General features: G+C 43.4%; 1 protein-coding gene across 6 annotated transcripts in view; it reads left to right on the forward strand.

The window, feature by feature from the left end:
• The window catches only part of LOC126457029 (Ig-like and fibronectin type-III domain-containing protein 1), a 1,179,953-nt gene that overhangs the window by 1,009,805 nt on the left and 148,916 nt on the right, over positions 1-21,232 (forward strand). For 5 of the 6 annotated variants that reach the window (XM_050093007.1, XM_050093006.1, XM_050093011.1 and 2 more), the window contains one exon: positions 13,018-13,044. The exons of the other annotated variant lie outside the window; for it this stretch is intronic. In XM_050093007.1, coding sequence (XP_049948964.1) covers positions 13,018-13,044 — 27 coding nt within the window. The remainder of the gene's footprint in view (positions 1-13,017; positions 13,045-21,232) is intronic. 6 annotated transcript variants of the gene reach the window in all.

The raw sequence follows: 21,232 nt of genomic DNA on the forward strand, positions 1-21,232 counted from the left end.
CGCCCTCGCGCAACTAGTTCGTGATAGGGAAAACATGCTGCCGAGCGGGATCGCACAGCCGCATCATCACCCTCGAGTCAAAAAATGGACTTGTTCGTAGCAAGAAGAGTATCCACAAGGAAAATTACTCTGGAGCTCCACGGACTGTCAGCGCGGAGACTGCGGCTGCCTCTGATGTCAAGGCAGAGGGGAGCGCTCTGACAGCGATAATACTGGAAATAAAACAGCGGTACCGCTGTGTCTTTTGAGACTACGTTCTGCCAATTGAAGTACTTCTACTTCATCCACACTACGTTTATCTGTATTCTCAGATGAGATATGACTGCTGGGCACTTCACTAATCGCACGTAGTTCAGTGAAAACACGGGTAACATCCTTCACTCAGGTACCCTGCAGTTAGAAAATCTTCTACGGTATTCTTTATAAGCAGTAGCACCATTTGCATTACAAAAATCGTTCACAAACACCGTACCAGCGTACTCTGCTGTTTGTAAATACATGCGCATGCTTAAACAATAGCATAGATTCACAAGCTGCGATATGGTCGCGAATTGAACAGTGACCCGAAAATAGAATAAATTTCCTTTGCTTCACGACTGTGCTCACAAATTTTTATGTCATCAGACTACCGGTTTCGATCTATAAGAACTATCTTCAGATCTGCAGCAAAATATGGGAAAAAACACAAATACAACTCGCAGATTATCTATAGCTTAAAATAATAAAATAGATCATGATGAAAACGATTACTGACATACATGTGCATTTGCGCGTTTTAAATATGATGTGGCATACCTGTTTAATAAAAACATGTCCTAATATACTGAAGTCATAGTGGCATCGTCTAATGCTAAACACAAAATCAGCGCCAGCATCGTCAAACATACATAAATAATAGTATAAACAAGGGTCATCTTGTCAGCAGCACTACTGTTCAAAACAAACTGCCATACAATAACGAGAAAATGTTTGTTTTGTAGGTTCGCCAGATGTCGTTACTGTAGGCGTACAAATATTCTTCAACTACAATTGTACGATGTAAAATAAATGGGGATACAATGATTAAAATCTTTAATTTACTTATAACTAAATAAAGAAATGTCATGTGACTTGGGCCTCCCGTCGGGTAGACCGTTCGATGGGTGCAAGTCTTTCGATTTGACTCCACTTCGGCGACTTGCGCGTTGATGTGAATGAAATTATGGTGATTAGGACAACACAACACCGAGCAACACAACACTCAGTCCCTCAGTGGAGAAAATCTCCGACCCAGCCGGGAATCGAACCCGGGTCCTTAGGATTGACATTATGTCGCGCTGACCACTCAGCTACCGGGGGCGGACAATTTACTTATAAAGTGGCATTATAGTAATATTTCTTTTTCATTTATTGAATTTCGATTCCCCCCCCCAGAGGAAGGAGGGTCGGGCTGACAGCAGCTTAATACCCCGCTCGACAGCCAATAGATGAGTTAAAAAGCATAATGGGAAGATGACAAATAATATGTAAAAGCGATAAAACGGTGACTTTGTTAAAAACAGTAAAATGGCGGGAAGTTGCGGAAGTTAAAATAGAAAAAACACGGGGGTGACGGTGCTAATGAAGACACACAGTATGTACAAAGGCAACAATTAAAAAACACGGCGACAGTGTGGGTTCTGTTCGCATCACTTTAAAAAGGGGGCACACAACACTGAACACTTAAACACTGCACCAGAGATTAGAGACGAAAATAATACACCACAGCCTTAAGCAGATGGGGGGGGGGGGGGGGGGGTGGAGAACCTGGACGTATGAGGGGCAAAAAGGGTTGGGAAAGCAAAAAGGGGGGGAGAGCCGATGGATGGAGAGTACACAGAAAAAGGGGGAGGAGCAGGGCGGACGCGAGAAAAGGAGTGGAAGACGGTGGAGGGGAAAGAACATTATAGTAATAGAAAGCATTACAGCAATAAAAAGCAATGAAATAGAACACGACAATAGTTAGATTGTTAAAAAGGAAAAAGTTAAGAGACAGTAATTGACATACGCTGAAGTGGTGGTATTATAGATAATGACATAAATAATAAACAGCTTTCCGAATACGCTGAATAATATAAAAATTACAAAACATATAGCTAAAGAAGCCCAATGAATGAAAACCGACTGCCGCACATAATCAGCGCCCTCTATTGGCGCTAACGCCAGAACGCCGCATGGGCGAGAAGTGGTTAGAGGAACGTGACCGCCAGAGGACCCCTCGTACCCTGCGTCATGCCGTTCCAAGAAAAAATGTGATAAAACCAAGAGCATATTTCAAGCCTAAAAATTCACATGTACGTCAGGAATACTTCTCATCACGGTCTATTTTATTGTTTTAAGCTGTAGACAATCTGCTAGTTGCATTTGTGATTTTTTTCCCATATTTTGTTGCAGATCTGAAGATGGTCATTATCTGCCGACACCGATAGTCTGATGGCACAAAAATCTGTGAAGTAAACGAAATTTATTCGATAAAATAGAGTCATATAAATGCGTAGTGTCTGTTCTTTCGGGCATGCTCCCTAGTCTGGGATTCCTGCAGAAGGTCGGGCGTACTCGTGCATCCGCACTGAAGAAGATGGATCCACTGCCCATCTAGGCGAATCAGTTATATGAATGCTTGGTGTCTGTTCTTGGACATCTTCAGGGCGGATGCACAAGTACGTCCGACCTCCTGTGGAAATCTCAGAGCAGCAGCATGGAGGAAGGAGACAGGGTCTGTGGATAGGTGCCGCTCGGTGGGAATGTGGGTCGGCCGTGAGGCGTACTGAAAAAGTCTGCGCAATTGCGATTAACACTGTGTCCCGATTAATAATATGCTTCCCTGTAATGTCCCGATGCAGCTGAAGCTGACATCACTAACACCTTCCCTTTCCTTTCCTTCTTCCTCCTCCACCTTCCATTTACCTATTAAATAAAATTGGCCAACAAATTACATCACAGTGCAACAAATTAGCTAGGTTGAAATGTTTTCCTCGTCTTTGTGGTTGTAGATCTGACTCAATCGCGCAGTACGTATTTGTCATGAGTTGTGACAAAAACCTTGATATAAAATGTTGCTGTCTGCTATATCTGAACAGCGCAAGGCCGTTAGCAAAACAAAGGTACAGACCTAGGGGCGATCGAAGTATCACTGCTTAATAAACATATTTATTGTCGTACTAAATGAGAGAGTACAACGCTCATTACCTTCTTTGAACTATAAATAACCGATCGTTTTGTTTGGCGCACCACTGCCATGTCATGGCATGCCGTGCCACATTACAGGTTGAAATATGGAATATAACCAGAGTGGCAAATTTTAAATACCTCGGCGCCTTGTTCAACAGGCATAATAAACTAAAACCAGAAATTAATCAATATGATGTCAATGGATGTAAAACTTATTTCAGTCTGAAACAGATAATGTCATACAAAAATTTGTCAGTTAAGACGAACTTAAAGCCTATAATGCAGTGATAGTATCAGTACTGTTATAGGAGACAGAAACGTCAAGCACATAAAAAAAGATGAAGTGAACCTGCTCATTATCGAACGGAAAATAATGAGAAAGATCTTTGGACCAATCCGCGAAGAAAAGACATGGAGACGTAGAAAGAATCAGGAACTTTACGACGTAATTAAACAACCGAACGTTGTGCGAAATATGAAAGCGTGGATATTAAGACCGCCAGGGGGCACTGCCAAGAGGACAGAAACGTGCCGAGCTGAAGGGATGCTTGTGCCAAAAACTGATGAAACCCGTTCAATTGGAAGGCCCAGGAAGCAATGGCGGGATGAATTGCAGAAGAAGGTTCAGAAGTTGGGTGTCGATGAGAACTGGATCCAAAGTGCACAAGATCGCCATCTATGGAGGAACATTCTAAGGTCAGCGCATGATTTTCAAGGTTCGTGATCGGCGATGTGATAAAGACGGTATGTTTGGCCACTGTGCAAAATGGATACACTATCACGGTGAGAATAACTTACATACTCAGCAGGTTACATTTGTTATTTGTGGGTTGCCTGGCCACTGAAATGTTGTAGGATCTTAAGACTGGGTACACCAGTTTTCATTTGCTCGTCTGAATTTACACAATTCACACACAAATTGACAGAGAGCAAGTTTCTATAAAGACTCAGCTGACGCTACAGACAATGACGCTAACACAGGGGGTGGGGGGACCATATTGTATGGAAGACTGCATGGAGAAAACGCAACAAGATTTCGTCATGTGGGCAGCTAGCGAATTCAAAGTTAACGAAACAAACAAAAGTATTATAACCAATTATACAATACAAGTTGCATGGCAGAACAAGTAAGTAGCGAGCTGCTCAGAATATGGAACATACTACCACAATCGCAACACTTATTATATTTGTCCAAAGAGCAGCTAACGTGCGCCTATCAGCAACAGACAGCGGCCAGAATACGAGAGCCCCCGGATCTTCGTTCACAACCGTCGACTGCACAGTTTTCAAAAAATTTCACATGGAGGGAGTTACTCAATGCTGCAGCCAGTGTGACGATCGAGAATATCGTAATTCCACGTAAAAACGTGGGAACGCAGCAGAAACTTACCACTTTATGCGTGCGAGAGGTGGTTGTTCTGGGTACTGATTTCTCAGGATCTGTGCACCCAAATTGCGTCAAAATGTAATCACATGTCACTTCTAGTAAAATATATTTGTCCAATGAATACCCGTTTATCATCTCCATTTACTCTTGGTGTAGCAATTTTAATGGTCAGTAGTGTACTTTGTGAGATTTATAGAGATGCTCAACCCACTAATACGTGTCACTTTTCTGTATGTCTTTCAGTTTTCGCGCAGTCGTCTTCTGAAATCCCAGACATACTTATGAATAACACAACATTTACTATCCCTCCTCTACGTATGTTTCATAGAACTAATTAGACGCAACTGGTATCGATGAGGAACAGATCTTGCAGCCCACAGTACGGGGGACACGGAAGCGGCGCCCACGATCGCAGCCCGTTGCAGCACCTGGGGAGACCTCGGCGCGGCGCGACCTACTTCTGTCGGCCGTCGGCTGTGGGCTGTGGGCGGGGTGACAGTTCTCCGATAGATGCCCGCCAGCCATCTGGCAGCGCGTCGCGGCCCTGTTGCGAGTTCACAAGTTTAGCAGCGCCGCGGCGATCGAAAGCAGCTGCAGTGCTAAAGTTAAACCTCACTCGCTGCATACTGGCTGCAGTGTCGCCACACGACTGCCTCACAAAGTTCCGAACGACACAGTCAAACATGTATTTGTTTATAGTGTTCTTGTTATTCTTTCTTTAACGTGCCCATTCTTTCCAAATGTTTAACACACTATTCTGTCTGAGAGTAGTTCCAGCTTTCAACGTTAAGCCCAACTGGACCACTATCAAAGACCTGTGTCTTTCTCATACAGCGCCCCACCAAGTGTGCCATGCAAACACGACTTACCACACTGCTCACAGCTTCTATTTGCGCTTTCCTTTCTCCATATGCCTTATTTCCTGTCTCGAAGTAGGACAAGTAGAACATAACCGGTTATTTACAACAAATAAAATTTGCTTCAGCCACAGAGTCCGTTACTACACATTTCCGGTTTCGGAAGACTGATTCACCGTCTTCGGGCGTTGTACATGTAGCATAGGAAGGAGCATCGGCCTATTCTTTTTATCTTACTCTTTCACATTGACAAGGGGAAACATGCGATCTCTTGATTTAAAACATATGTGGATAAAAATCCTGCGTCATGAAGGGAAATTTTCTTTATTGTGTGTGTGTGTGTGTGTGTGTGTGTGTGTGTGTGTGTGTGTGTGTGTGTGTGTGGTTTGGGAACTTATGGGCGCCCAATGGCGAGGTTATCAGTGCCCTGGCATCGATGAAAACGAACGAATGTGGATAAGAACGAACACAGTCGTACACGCATGCACACGAAACGACCACACAATGACTATCGCACAGGCACTCTCCCATGCATTAAAACCAATGTGGAGGCAAGATAGCTAATCAAGAAATTAAAACAGACGGAAAACAAAACACAAAAGAGCTAAAAGAACAGCACAGCGAAATGAGGCTGGCTGACCACTTACGAAAAAATTCGGGTGAGCCAGCCACCCCGTTGACACATTAAAAATATCTCCCCAAAATCTTGTTAAAAATGTGGAACAATTCAGAGAACTTTAAAACCCGAACCACATTCGTTTCATTATTGCACAAAATAGACTGCAGATCCGCCGGCAAATCCGCTGCAGTTCGCTGGTCACCAAATAAAATGCAGTCCAATAAAATGTGCACCGTAATCTGCACGCCACAAGCACCACACATCGGAGGGTCCTCTCGCCGGAGTAAAAACCCATGCGTCATAGGGCTGTGGCCAATGCGAAGACGAGTAAGGATGACCTCGTCCCGTCATCGTGGCTGGAAGTAAGTACGCCAGGGCTGAGTTGTGGGCTTGACCACACGGAGCTTGTTGTCGGTCACTTCTAGCCACTCATGTTCCAATCGACACAGGACTTTACACCTCAACAGCGAGGTGATGGCATGCAGTGGGATAGCACACTGAAAGACCGGGCGGTCACGACACGCCTCCTTGGCTGCTCGATCAGCCCTTTCATTCCTCAGAATTCCCGCATGCCCTGGTACCCAGCAGAAAGACACCTGCTTCCCCAGTCCCTGTAGTTGGAGGAGGGCGTCGTGGACAGTCTGGGTTCCTTTATCTGCTGGGTACAAACGCTGGAGAGGGTAAAGGGCGCTCAAAGAATCTGAACAGACGAGAAATCTAACACTGGGAGAAAGTCTCATCTGCTCCAGTGCCCGCAAGATGGCATATAATTCTGTGTCAACGATGGTAAATTCGGGAGGCAGTCTGACCTTGAGGACACGATCCTGAAAGACGACACAGCAACCAACAGAGTCACCCTGCTTAGACCCATCCGTAAAAATAGCTACATGGTCGTGGTACTCAGATAAAATGGCAGAAAAGACCCGATTAAAAACGGAAGCAGGAGTGCTATTTCTCCTGTACCGCACCAAATCTAAAATCACTCTGGGTCTCTCCAGTAGCCAGGGTGGCAGGCGGTTAAAACCCTGGATTTGGGGTCGTACAGACTCCACACTGAACGACTCTAGCACACGTTGCACACGGAACCCAAATGGCAACGTAGCCCGGGGACGGTGGGAAAAAAGGCGGTCCAGAGGCGGGTGAGCAGCAATATGGTGAGCAGGCGAGGCTGGAGCTGCAAGAAACTTGCAAGCCTGACGCACCAGTAGGAGCTGCCGCCGGATGGTAAGTGGCGGTTCCCCGGCCTGATTACCGGTTTCGGCTCATTGACGAGCCATCATCAGATCTACCTAAAGTGTTCTTCAGCGTGTGACAATCATTACACATCGTCGTATTCTTTGAACTAAGTCGCTCTAAAATCAAAAATCATAGTTGGTTAGTAAATTCGGCAACGTTAATCACTAATCAAATATTGTTACTGTGTCCATATTTCCACACATGTGTACAAACAGTCGACAGCAATGGTAGTAGTATCGCCCATGAGTCAGTGTTTTCTTGTAGCCATGACGCTACACCTCAGCCAGTAGGCTGACATCTTTCACTCAGACACTTCCCTGTCCGGCTATGAATATTACTCATGGGCGATGCAGCTACCATTGCTGACGATAGTTTGTGCAGATGTCTGACAAATTGGGCAGTCTAATAATATTTGATTAGTGATTAATGTTGTCAGTTTGCATAGCCAACCACGATTTTTCATTTTAGGGTGACTAAGCCCTAAAAGTACGCCTATGTGTAATGAGCCGAAACCGGTAATCAGTAAAGGGAATTTGCCATCTTCACGTAGGATTTTTATACACACAAGTACTATTCTTTTTACCCTCAGCCCTAAGGAGTACTGAGAGGCCTTACACCTACTTTCGGAGACAGGTAGCTTTGCGACATAAATAATGTCACAGAAGCGTCACAAACAGAAAAACTTACGGTACTTTACTACAGCGATGAAGACAGCATAGCTTAAGGTGTATTTACTCGAACACCGGAAAATTAATATATATCGAAGTTATCATCCACGGCCGGGCGCGTTAGCACACCGTTCCTGGGATTAGAGCAGGTGTACCGACTCAGGATAGAATCCGTTCGGTGGATTACCGACAAGACGGCAGTTGTGGCCGAGCGGTTCTAGGCGCTTCAGTCTGGAACCACGCGACCCCTACTGTCGCAGGTCGAATCCTGCTGCGGGCATGGATGTGTGTGATGTCCTTAGGTTGGTTAGGTTTAAGTAGTTCTAAGTTCTAGAGGACTGATGACCTCAGATGTTAAGTCCCATAGTGCTCAGAGCCATTTGAACCATTTGATTACCGACAGAGCCGGTGTGCCGGCCAGCCAGGATGTGGTTTTTAGGCTGTTTGCCACATCCTACAAGGTGAATACCGGGTGATTTCCACGTTCCCCCCTGAATTACACGCTTCGTAAATATTTTGACAACGTTCTCATACTTCCACATGAGTTAACAATAGAAGTGGGGTATACAAAAACGGTACCGGACGGGGAGGGGTGGCGATAAGAAGGGAATCCGGCCAAGCTCCACCATTAGTATTGCCAAATATACAATAACGTGTCAACCCCTTGAAGACACAGCATCAGGTCCGTAGAAAGAATAAGATTTCAGGTCTGACGCGTGACGTTTGTCGACAGCTGCGTAACCCCTAACCCCAAGCACACTTTCGTCGAGGGGCGTAAATTTCCGCGTTAATAATCGACAACTGCTGGCTATGACAGCAGTATTTACTGCTGGAACAGCCCTGTAAGAATGCATACAGCCCAGAACGACTCGTACGCCGTTTTCATTGTGTACCCGGTCTGTTTCCCACCAGCGAGGTGTCGTTCTATGTGGTGTTCTGGACACATGGGCTTGCACGTTTGCCATTCGCTGATGACAGCTGTGATCTGGAAAAACAATACCTAACATCGATTAAATGTATACTTGAGGTGCCTCTGCAAATTTGGCTGCCAGTCACGAAATCGATCATGTGTCAAAGAGATTGTAAAACCATCCTTGCAGCCTGAGGCAATTTTATAACTAGCTGTTCGCAGCCACGCGCTGCTGTGGCCCAGTGTGGTTAAATGGAAAAGAAAGAGAAAGCACGCGTTTCCAACATGTACTGGAATTGGAATAACTTCTTAATCTCCTTCTCCCCTCTCCCCCTTCCGCTGTCCATCTCTTCCTCTTCCTCGTACTCCTCCCCCCTCTCTGTATCCATAACGTCCACCCCCTTTCTATTTCCATCTTCTTCTCCCACTCTCTCTCTCTCTCTCTCTCTCTCTCTCTCTCTCTCTCTCTCTCCATCTCCTCCTGCCCCCTCTATCTCCTCTTTTTTGCTTTCCATCTTCATTTTCTTCCACCCCTCCTTCCGTCTTATCTTCTCCCCACTCTCTGACATTGGGCTTTGTTTATTGTTAGTACAGATACAGGCTCTGTAGTAGTACTCTAATCATAAGCCATAGGTACAATATTCCTGTTTGCTAACAACGTCTCGCTATTATATACGCTACTGGCCATTAAAATTGCTACACCACGAATATGACGTGCTACAGACGCGAAATTTGACCGACAGGAAGAAGATGCTGTGATATGCAAATGATTAACTTTTCAGAGCATTCACACAAGGTTGGCGCCGGTGGCGACACCTACAACGGGGTGACATGAGGAAAGTTTCCAACAGATTTCTCATACACAAAGAGCAGTTGACTGGTGTTGCCTGGTAAACGTTGTTGTGATGCCTCATGTAAGGAGGAGAAATGCGTACAATCACGTTTCCGACTTTGATAAAGGTCGGATTGTAGCCTATCGCGATTGCGGTTTATCGTATCGCGACATTCCTGCGAGCGTTGGTCGAGATCCAATTACTGTTAGCAGAATATGGTTCATGAGGGTAATACGGAACGCCGTGATGGATCCCAACGACCTCGTATCACTAGCAGTCGAGATGACAGGCATCTTATCCGCATGGCTGCAACGGATCGTGCAGCCACGTCTCGAGCCCTGAGTCAACAGATGGGGACGTTTGCAAGACAACAACCATCTGCACGAACAGTTCGACGAAGATTGCAGCAGCATGGACTATCAGCTCGGAGACCATGGCTGCGGTTACCCTTCACGCTGCATCACAGACAGCAGCGCCTGCGACGGTGTACTCAACGACGAACCTGGGTGCACGAATGGCAAAACGTCATTTTTTCGGATGAATCCAGGTTCTGTTTACAGCATCGTGATGGTCGCATCCGTGTTTGGCGACATCGCGGTGAACGCACAATGGAAGTGTGTATTCGTCATCGCCATACTGCCGTATTACCCGGCGTGATGGTATGGGGTGCCATTGGTTACACGTCTCGGTCACCTCTTGTTCGCACTGACGGCACTGACCCAACATTTCAGCAGGATAATGCACGACCGCATGTTGCAGGTCCAGTACGGGCCTTTCTGGATACAGAAAATGTTCGACTGGTGGCCGATCAACTGGCTTGTCACAATACGCCAGTCACTACTCTTGATGAACTGTGGTATCGTGTTGAAGCTGCATGGGCAGTTGTACCTGTACACGCCATCCAAGCTCTGTTAGACTCAATGCCTAGGCGTATCAAGGCCGTTATTACGGCTAGAGGTGGTTGTTCTGGGTACTGATTTCTCAGGATCTATGCACCCAAATTGCGTGAAAATGTAATCACATGTCAGTTCTAGTATATTATATTTGTCCAATGAATACCCGTTTATCATCTGCATTTCTTCTTGGTGTAGCAATTTTAGTGGCCAGTAGTGTATTTACATACTATATACATTAAAATATATATCTTAAGGCTGTCTGAATATTCATTAGCGTATTGTGTAAAAATTTACAATAAATCGTTCGAAAGTTTCGAGATTTTTGGTAATAACGTTTCCCTTTCTTCTATTACATATGTATTTATATCAAACAACGGAAAATGCAGGCTGGAGTAACGATATATTATGAAAATGATAGATTGCTATTCAGCATGTAGTCGAGATGTATTTATGTGTATCTTACATATATTTAAAAATAGGCATATAAAATGCGCACGTACTGTAATGCAACGTTGTGGGAAAATTTCAAAACAACTGGTGAAGAACTCTGCTATTTTATACAAACGAACATTACCTTTTTATTAACCTATCTAGATTGCTGCTCGTACGGTACGTTATAGTCTCCCAACTATTAGCAGTTTATTACAGTAACGACTACCTCAAACGAAGCATTAGAAAGATTTCGACCTTGCACGTGTAAATACGATACACACGATGACGTATAGGTTTCAAGTAAGGGCAGAAACAGAGTAAAAACACCTGTTCTCAGTATACCGTCTTTCATCGCCGTAGAGAAAATGGATACGCCCACCACACTGATTGAACAACTGTCACAGTCCGGACTTCTTCGGCTGCAGCGGTGGACTGCTCAACTGTTCTCGACGTTGAGGCGGGACACCATTACAGCCTAGATATTGGTTACAGAATGAAACTTATCACGTTGGTAGATTCAAGCCTCAGCGCCTATTCAAGTAGTTCAATTAATGCTCGACTGGCTCACGACTCATATGAACCGTGAATAATTTCAGTGAACATTCCGCAATAGATCAAGATACTCAGTTCAAATGGTTCAAATGGCTCTGAGCACTATGGGACTTAACTTTTGAGGTCATCAGTTCCCTAGACCTTAGAACTACTTAAACCTAACTAACCTAAGGATATCACACACATCCATGCCCGAGGCAGGATTCGAACCTGCGACCGTAGCAGTCGCGCGGTTCCAGATTGTAGCGCCTAGAACCGCTCGCCCATCCCGGCCGGCCAAGATACTCAGTACACAGACTTTGACTTTGGGAAGGCCGTTCTTCGTATAAACTTTAAGTCCATTCTCTGTAATATCCTTTCTACTGTTGGTGCTAGCCAATTCGAAATTAGGAGCACGGCTGTGAAGATAGTAAATAACTGGAGAGAAGAATTGGTAGACTGAAGTTTCTCAGCCGGCCGCGGTGGTCTAGCGGTTCTAGGCGCGCAGTCCGGAACCGCGCGACTGCTACGGTCGCAGGTTCGAATCCTGCCTCGGGCATGGATGTGTGTGATGTCCTTAGGTTAGTTAGGTTTAAGTAGTTCTTAGTTCTAGGGGACTGATGACCACAGTAGTTAAGTCCCATAGTGCTCAGAGCCATTTGAACCATTTTTTGAAGTTTCTCATTAAACCTAGAGTCGTGCTCCAATAGTCAAATTAGTTGATCGCTATCCAAAAAAGGCTGACCAACAATCTATCGTATACCATGTCGTGCTACGTAGATAAAAGTATCTGTAAGACCAGAGATCTGTTTAAAGTGTCGTACAACACTTGCAGTCTTATTACTTCGTAGTAAACGCATATACATACGCTAATTTCATAAAAGGCTTTAAAATTTGATCATGTGCCCTACTAGTTATTAATGATCGCCAGTGGCACGTTAAAATCTTGCCATATTATTTGATCGATTCGAGGGATTCCACCTACAGTGCTGAACCATTAAAATGTATAACACAAAGATTTCTTACATTAAGTGCAGTTATTATTTTTGTCATTTTATGTACTCTGTCGAAACATAAAATCATCCCAATGAATGCAAAGTTCATCGATATCTTATTAATATATTCCTTGATACATTTGTAATTTTCATTTGTTTGTACTCTGTGTTTTGCTAAGTTCGCTTTATTTTGTTAGCTGGAACAGGAAGAGAGGGTTGGTAACATGAATTAAGGTGCATGGATCTTTCATGTTGTAATTGTTAATTCATGTTGAATGACTACAAATAAGTGAGTGTAGAGCCTCTACAAAATCGGGCAGATACCGTCTGTTTGTTGCTAACCCTGTGACTCCTGTTTCCTGTACTGTGAGCTGTCGATGCGCTTTGCAGTGCCGACAAAGCGCATTGTGCTTGTGAAGTGAGAGGCTGGGTGTTATTAATCTGTTTTGTTTCTGCTCCCACAGTGGCGCCAGAGGAGCTCTCCATATCAGGCAAGTGCAAACGCTCACGTGATTTGGGCTCTCTGCACGTCTAACGAACCCTATGCACGCCTTACGCCCTCGTTAACATTTCCTACAAAGCACTATCTCACACGCGTGGTGATGGCTCTGTAATGGTGACGGTTGGGGCTTTCGTGCCATGGGACAGATTTAAGGAATATGTAAATACATTTTTTTTTATTAACCTCGCACAATATAGTAGCTGGGATGACAGGGCTGAAGAAAACTGTGTGTGCTAACTTGGAAGTATCGTTTTTTAAATCACAACTAACTGCTGTTCAGTAAACTCATTGATATGTTAATGGTGCATATGGTAATTTAAAATGGAGAATAAGTAATCACATTTTAAGAAAGCATTATATAGAATTGTTTAGAAAAATGAAGAAATATAATTGTGGCATATCAGTACGTCACTATTTATTTTCGCTGCGTATTGAGAGTAGTAATTTCTTTGAGGAATGTTCGTCTGATTAATTTACCAGCAACCAACAAGTGCCAAAACTAGTCTGCTCCTATATATGAGCTCCCTTGGAGTCGATTGAAAAATAAAAAGTCAATATTTTTTTTAAAAGAACCTATTATAGAAAGGTGGTCGGTACGTTTCCATGTTGACCGAGTGCACAAAGTATCATCAAAATAAAATATATTTAGGCACTACAACGAATTAAAATATGACGTGTGTAGTTTTCTGCTAACGTCACTCGTTCACTTTTGAAAGCTTTCAGCTAACGTTAGTACATCAATCGTACTCTCACAGTAATTACAACCACAAGCGAACACAAGATGATTTTCCGGAATGTTCGCTACATGCTGTGTAATAGTGCAACATTTCACCCATTGTTGTAAATGATCTTCACCATGTTGACGGCTAACACAGGCAACAGTTAGGCACATACAGCAGAGGAATTACGGTTTTCCAGTTATTTCTGGGACCTGTCAGAATGTCCGAAGTCAAATCTCTCACTGAATTAGATACCGAAAATTCTTCTCGTTTGATCTCTTAGAAAGTGAACGTTCAGTTCAGTATTTCACACAATAGACAAATTGCTAAGTTTTTATTGACTAGTTTTAAGTAGTTTTGACGTTTCAAGTAAGCAAAGTAATTAGCAACTGTATTTTTGCGCAGAGATACAGCGTGGCGTTGTAGCAATGATGAACTGAAATGTCCCTGTTTATTTGTCGGCTTTAAGTAGTTTTAGTTTCACGTAGATGTATTGTAGTACAAATATTCGACGTGGCATAACAGTAATGGCTCATTGAGATATTTCCATTTCTCCTCCTTAGTTCTCAATCTGAATATACTTCTTCTTTAATGTGCATTTAGTGTTTTAGGTTTTTTAAATATTTTTCGTAGGTAGTAGTTGAAATATACTTATCAGTTGAACGGCAAATCTGAAGTTTTGTATGACTGGAAGTCGCATTCTAGTAATTCTGACCGAAAGATCATTTGATTAAATAATTTAAACTACGTTATTCTTAATAAACTAGAGAGTAGATTACCCAACTCGTACTCGAAAATCATAATTAATTCACAATTACTTCCCATAGCATATTTTAGTTGCAGTTCCTGAATGTAGTCGAATGTAAGATCTCACATTTCTGTAATAACGAATAAATAAATATGAAACACTTAACAATGTAATATTATTTCCGAAAACCGTACAGATAATTTTAAAACGTTTTCAGTGATTAACATCTTGTCCAAGTAGGTACATTTCCACTTAATTTGCAATATCTCTATCACTCAGTTTGTCCGATTTGCACGATATCAGCAGCTCTTATATCTAGGAAAAGCTTTTACCAACATTTGTATTTCAAACATACAGTATTTATGTCCATCAAGTGGTAATACGTGTAACGCATGTTCACTTTCCCCAGCACTGGTTAAGCCATGCGTTCGATAACACTTGTGCGCTCGTAGCGAGTTGTTCATTTACGTGTGTGTGTTCGTGTGTTTTTATGTGTCTATGATATTTACTTGTAATTGGAACAACCAGTGTCACTGAGACATCTTAATGAATACACAATTTTCAGAGGGAAATGCCACGCCTTGTCGGTATGTCAAGAAGGCGATGTATCGAAAATGAATGGTTGAAACAAACTGCATGTGGGCGTACGTAAACCGTTTGAACATTGGGAAGTACGTAACATAGCTCCTTTTGCAACATATTCTTGCTTAACAACTAATACTTGCCTAGTGGAAACAGCGTTGCAAAATCGTAGGAAAGAAGTTTGTTGCAACACAAGGATCGATCTTTCTATTTTTTTCTTCATTTTTTTGTTGAATCGCTCAAACCAATAAGCCTGCAACAAGTTCAAGGTCAGATTATTTACCCCCTCAACCCCTCCCCCCTCTACAACTCATTCTTGTCGAACAGGGTCATGATCTCGCATTCGAGGTACAATGGACGGTAACAAAAGAAAGGAGTAAATACTGTAAACTTCATCACAACACTTATTCTCACGATTTCCGCTACGATTACCCAATTTAACATCTACAAAAAGAATGTTTTACTGTTTTCAGTCCTTTCAGCAATTGCCTACGTAGCAATTTATGCCTGCGGTAACAAGAAGTGAGGCTGAAATTAGCCTGTTCCTGTCGTGCTTCACGGTCCAAGTGTTCAAAAGTGTAAGAATGTGATATCAGGAACAGGATGAATTTTGGATTCATGCAAACAATCACTTTCACCTTCAAATGAGTCTGCTACAAAAAGTGTGTAACTTGAATTCCTGTGAACGTTATTTTACTTGACATCGTTATAGATACATAACAGTCAAGAAGAAATAATAACATTTTTATCTTTTTTTAATCGTTTAGTAATGACGACTTTCTCATTCACAGCGTACGTCATCTAATGTCAAGGAAAATAAAACAGACATACGTAATCTAATATCAAGGAAAATAAAACAGACTTATTGTAATAGTGAAACAGCAAGAAATACATAGAATACAAGGAAAAAATTTATTATTCTGTGTTTTTACAAATAGTTACAACCTACTTCAACGGACTAAGAGGAAATATTTTTCATAAAGTACATCACCTCATGGTGTGTTATTGCCGCCATGTCTCATGGGACGAAGATATCTGAAAACGAGTACAGCTGCCAAAGAAACTGGCCATACCGCGCAGCAGTACTCCAGAAAAGGTCGGACAACCGTGGTGTACACATTCTCTTTAGTAAACCTGTTGCACCTCCTAAGTGTTCTGCAAATAAAACGCAGTCCTTGGATCAACTGTCCCCCAACATTTCCCACGTGATAGTTTTTCGTAAATTCAGTCTCTAGGTATCGAGAACCTTTAAGTCTGTGAGATTTATCGTGTACCTGAAGTTTAATGAATTTCACACTTTTTATTGTTTAGGTTCCATTGCCACTTTTCGCACTATGCAGCTATCTTATCTGTATCACTTTTCAGCTCGTTTTGATCTGCTGATGACTTTACTAGACGGTAAACGTTAGGATTATCTGCAAACAGTGTAAGAGGGCTGCTCAGATTGTCTCCTAAATCGTTTATACAGATTAAGAAGAGTAAAGGGCCTATAACGGTTCCTTGAGGAACCAGAGACATAATTTCTGTTTCACTAGAATAGTTCCTTTCAATTAGTACGAGCTGACAGGAAATCACAAATCCAATCACATAGTTGAGACATTTCTCCAAAGGCATGTAATCCGATTGGAAGCCGCTTGTGATGAACGGTGTCCAAAAGCCATCTGGTAATCTAGAAATATGAAATCAACTTGAGGTCCCCTATCGATAGCAATCATTACTACTCGCGAATGAGGAGACCATTGTATTTGACAATGGCGATATTTTCTGAATCCGTGCTGGGTATGTGTGACTAGTTGGTTTAGTTTTTTCGTATGTTGGATCAAACTATATGCTGCAAAATATTACTAAAACTGGTGTCATCTCCAATAGATGACAAGAACGTCCAGTGATTAGTTCTTAGAGCACGTTTTAAAACTAGGTCGCCCCTGTTAGTTAATCGGTAACGTCCGCCAGACCGATACTGGGGTTTAGTGCTTTCTGGCGTTTCCTTCTTACATTATCGGCGTTAAAAGTGGGCAAGTGGCTTCTGTGAAATCTGCCAAACATTGAGCCCCCTACATGCAAGCCTTGGGTCCTACGACATCTCATTCTCACGGAGAACATATCTGATATTGGCTTATTGTGCTTGAACTTGGAAGTATTACATAACAACATAGCGCGTGTATTTGAGTACTAAGGAACTTTGGGTCACATAATGTAGCGCACGGCAGCGATTACCGAGTGGTATCCGTAACGTATACTATACGCTCATCACGATGCACGAATTCGTTCAGCGACAGACGACAACTTGCGAACGATAAGCATAGTCGTGAATGTGAGAATTGCGAAATAAGAAATGCAATATTTTTTTAGTCCCGTGCGTTCAGCACATGGCTTGTACGAGGGGCGTTCAGTAAGTAATGGAACACATTTTTTTTCTCGGCTAATTTCGGTTGAAAAAATGCTGAATTTGAGGTGGAACATCGTGAAACATTCCCGCTTCAGCCACTATTGATTCCGGTAGTGGCGGCGCTATACGTAGCCTTGAAAATGGCGTCTGTAACGGAAGGAGCCTCCCAGATGACTGTACACGTACAGTCGGGCGTCCCCTGGGTAACGGTAAATACCGGCAGATCCTTCCACACAATGAGCTACGTCTAAAACGACATGTAACGGAAGTGCATTCCAAGCAGAGAGCGGTCGTTGAGTTTCTTTTGGTGGAAAATCAGAGCACCGCAGATATTTTTGAACGCTTGCAGTATGCCTACGGAGACGTGGCAGTGAACAAAAGCACGGTGTGTCGTTGAGCGCCTATCATAGGAACAAGGTAGCTCAAACCTATCTGATCTCACGCATGCCGACTGACCGCACACACCCGCGACGGCTGCAATACTGGAACGTGCATGCACCCTCATTCGAGGTGATCGACGGATCACAAACACCTCGCAGTACAACTAGACGTCTATGTTGGTAGTGCTGACACAGTCGTCCACCAACGGAGGTAGTCAAACACGTGTACGCGCAGGGTACCTCGCCGCCTAAAAGAAGACCATAAAGAACGACGTAGGACCATATGCGTAAAACTGCGTGCACGTTACGAGGCTGTTGTGACAGTTTCTTTGTCGAGAGGTGCTCGCAAAACTTCATTGGATTGTTCTTCCTCATCCACTCTGTAGCATGGATCTCTCAGCTTCCGACTTGTATCGGATTGGTCCAATGGAGAATGGACTCTGCGAGAGGCAGTACGTAGATGATGGGGAGGTTACAGATGCAGCAAGACGTTGGCTCCGACGTCGACTAGTAGAGTGGTGCCGTGTGAACACAGAGGCCCTCTCAGTAAGGTGGCATAAGGCCGTCACTATGAAAGAAGATTATGTTGAAAAATCGGGTTTTGTAGCCAAAAGAATGGGGAATAATATCATGTACTGGAACCCTGAATAAAGGTAACCTGCTTTCAGAAAAAAAAAGTGTTGCATTTCTTGTTGAACGCCCCTTGTAATACTGTGCTGACGCTCTCCGCTGTCGCAGTGGGTAGCACACAGGACTCGCATTCTGGAGGATGACGGTCTAGCCATCCAGATTAAAGTTTCCCGTGATTTCTCTAAGTAGCTCCAGGCAGATGCCGGGATGGTTCCTTTGTAAGGGCACGGCCGACTCCTTCCCCATCCCTGACACTATCCGAGCTTGTGCTCCGTCTCTAATGACCTCAATATCGACGGTACGTTAACCCCAGTCTCCTTTGCTTCCTTATGCACTCCGCTCTCACATGAAGCTCTTAATAACGCGCGCTGCTTACCGCAACGAAACTCTTTATGAGAGTTCGAGAAATTCTCGTTTGCAGCCACCATTATTACTGAAATGCTGGCAGCTATCCCCCCTGTATACGTTTCCCTTTCGCTGCATACGCATGAACAGACATGGTATTTACCGATGACTGCTCAACAGCTGGGACTTTTAGCGGAGTCGTGGTCGCAGAGGCAATATTGCCAGCTGGACAGGGCGCAGTGGATATTGCGTCCAGGCCAGCTGCGGCGGGTACCTGACTGGGGTAGCCACCACTTTCCCTCTGTCCGGAGCGGGCCGCGCTCACAATTCAGCCCTGTAGCGGTTCAATTTAGTGACGCGGAGTGGCTGCTCCGTCTCCGTTCAGCTCATGCGTATTACGTAACGTTGTAAATCTCCAGTTTCGAGCTGTTGGACTTAAGCAAGTGCTCCTTCTATGGCAAATCTGAAGATGACGGTTACTGAAATTCATCATGCCTAAAGAAAATAAAACGAAAATTGCAGTAATTGTTTTTTTTCTTTTTATCACGGACTGTTGAACACCAGTTTGTCGCACACTTCTACAAGAAGTGATGAGCTGACGTCGATGGGAAATCTGTTCCAGTGTTCTCTTGTATTTACTATTCTCTTCGCCCGTCGCCCCACTGCAAAGAGCTGTGCCTTTAGATTTGTAATATTTGTTAATAACTGATAGCAGCTATACTTTATGTTAAAAGTTCCGACTGGCTCACAACAATATAGATATAAAGAAAGAATAAATTATGATGGCCGCTGTGTGACCGTAGCGCAAAACCGTGGCTCTAAGCATTATGGGACTTAACATCTGAGGTCATCAGTCCCCTAGACTTAGAACTAACCAAGCCTAACTAACCTAAGGACATCACACACATCCATGCCCGAGGTAGGATTCGAACCTGCGACCGTAGCACCAGCGCGGTTCCGGACTGAAGCGCCTAGAACCGCTGGACCACAGCGGCCGGCTGGTTATCCTTGATTGGTAATTAAATCCAAAAGGATGAATCCCAATAAACTACACACATGTGATTTGCTAATAGTTTATAGTCCACTGGAAGACAGATCCTACACTGAAGGAAAAAATCACAAGATGGAGTTATGCGAGATAAATGAAAGTTGCTAGACGTGTTTCTGCATCTGAAAGATGATATCCATTCAAATTTCGCGTTAGAGTCGTGCAAGTAGCGCCACGATGAGGATGCAAATCAGGTTTGATTTAAATACACGCTGTAATGGCCGTGAGCGTTAGTTATCTTTGAGATTCCACGTCGTGAGTTGGTGTTAGTCAAGAATGTCTTTAAGGTTCACAAAGACGCCATTATCAACACCTCACTGAGTCTGAACGAAGTCGTATAATAGAGCTACGAGACGCTGGATGTTCCTTCTGCGATATTGCAAAAGGACTTGGCAGGAATGTAGTTATTGTACATGATTGCTGACAGCGGTGGCCACAGTGAAACGTGATTTATTTTCAAAGAATAATCTTAAGAATTTATTTATTTACTAGCGATTCATCAAGAACATTAACACATTTAATCACACTATGTAAGCATGGAAGTAATTGCCAGGGAGTAACTGATGAAATCATAACCAAAGTCCTTTTAACAAATGGTAATTTTATTCACTTTAATAGTGCCTAAAAGCATTTTTTAAAAGAAACAGATTTAAAATTATAATCGGAAAGCACCCTCTGAATATCAAAGTTACAATTTATTCAGAGGCAGAAAGAAAGAAGTTTTGACTGTATGAGCTTTCGGGCAGAGAACCTTGCCGCTCCCTTTTGACACGGCCGTAGTTACGACCGCTCAGCCGGCCGTTGTGGCCGTGCTGTTCTAGGCGCTTCAGTCTGGAACCGCGTGACCGCTACGGTCGCAGGTTCGAATCCTGCCTCGGGCATGGACGTGTGTGATGTCCTTAGGTTAGTTAGGTTTAAGTAGTTCTAAGTTCTAGGGGACTGATGACCATAGATGTTAAGTCCCATAGTGCTCAGAGCCATTTGAACGACCGCTCACAACAGCCTCTGAAAGACTACACTGGTGCAAATCTGCAACACACCAGATAACTTTAAACTAACAGTTTAACAATTTACACAAGCACACAAACTTCCCCCCCCCCCCCCCTCCGTAGGAGGGATGGAAATGGTACAAAACACTAACAATTTTTTATTTTAATTTCTAAGAAAAGTCTTACTGTGAAAGGGTGGCAACTTTATATAGTAAAATGATCATTTAAATAAGAGCCCATGAAATGCAATCTTATATAAAATTCTACGAGGTTGGCCAAACAATACTGAAGATGCTCTACAGTACACAGATACCGCCTTTCAAGATCATAGGCAATAATATCAGAGT

Source organism: Schistocerca serialis, chromosome 2 (assembly GCF_023864345.2).
Source record: "Schistocerca serialis cubense isolate TAMUIC-IGC-003099 chromosome 2, iqSchSeri2.2, whole genome shotgun sequence".
Lineage (NCBI taxonomy): Eukaryota > Metazoa > Arthropoda > Insecta > Orthoptera > Acrididae > Schistocerca > Schistocerca serialis.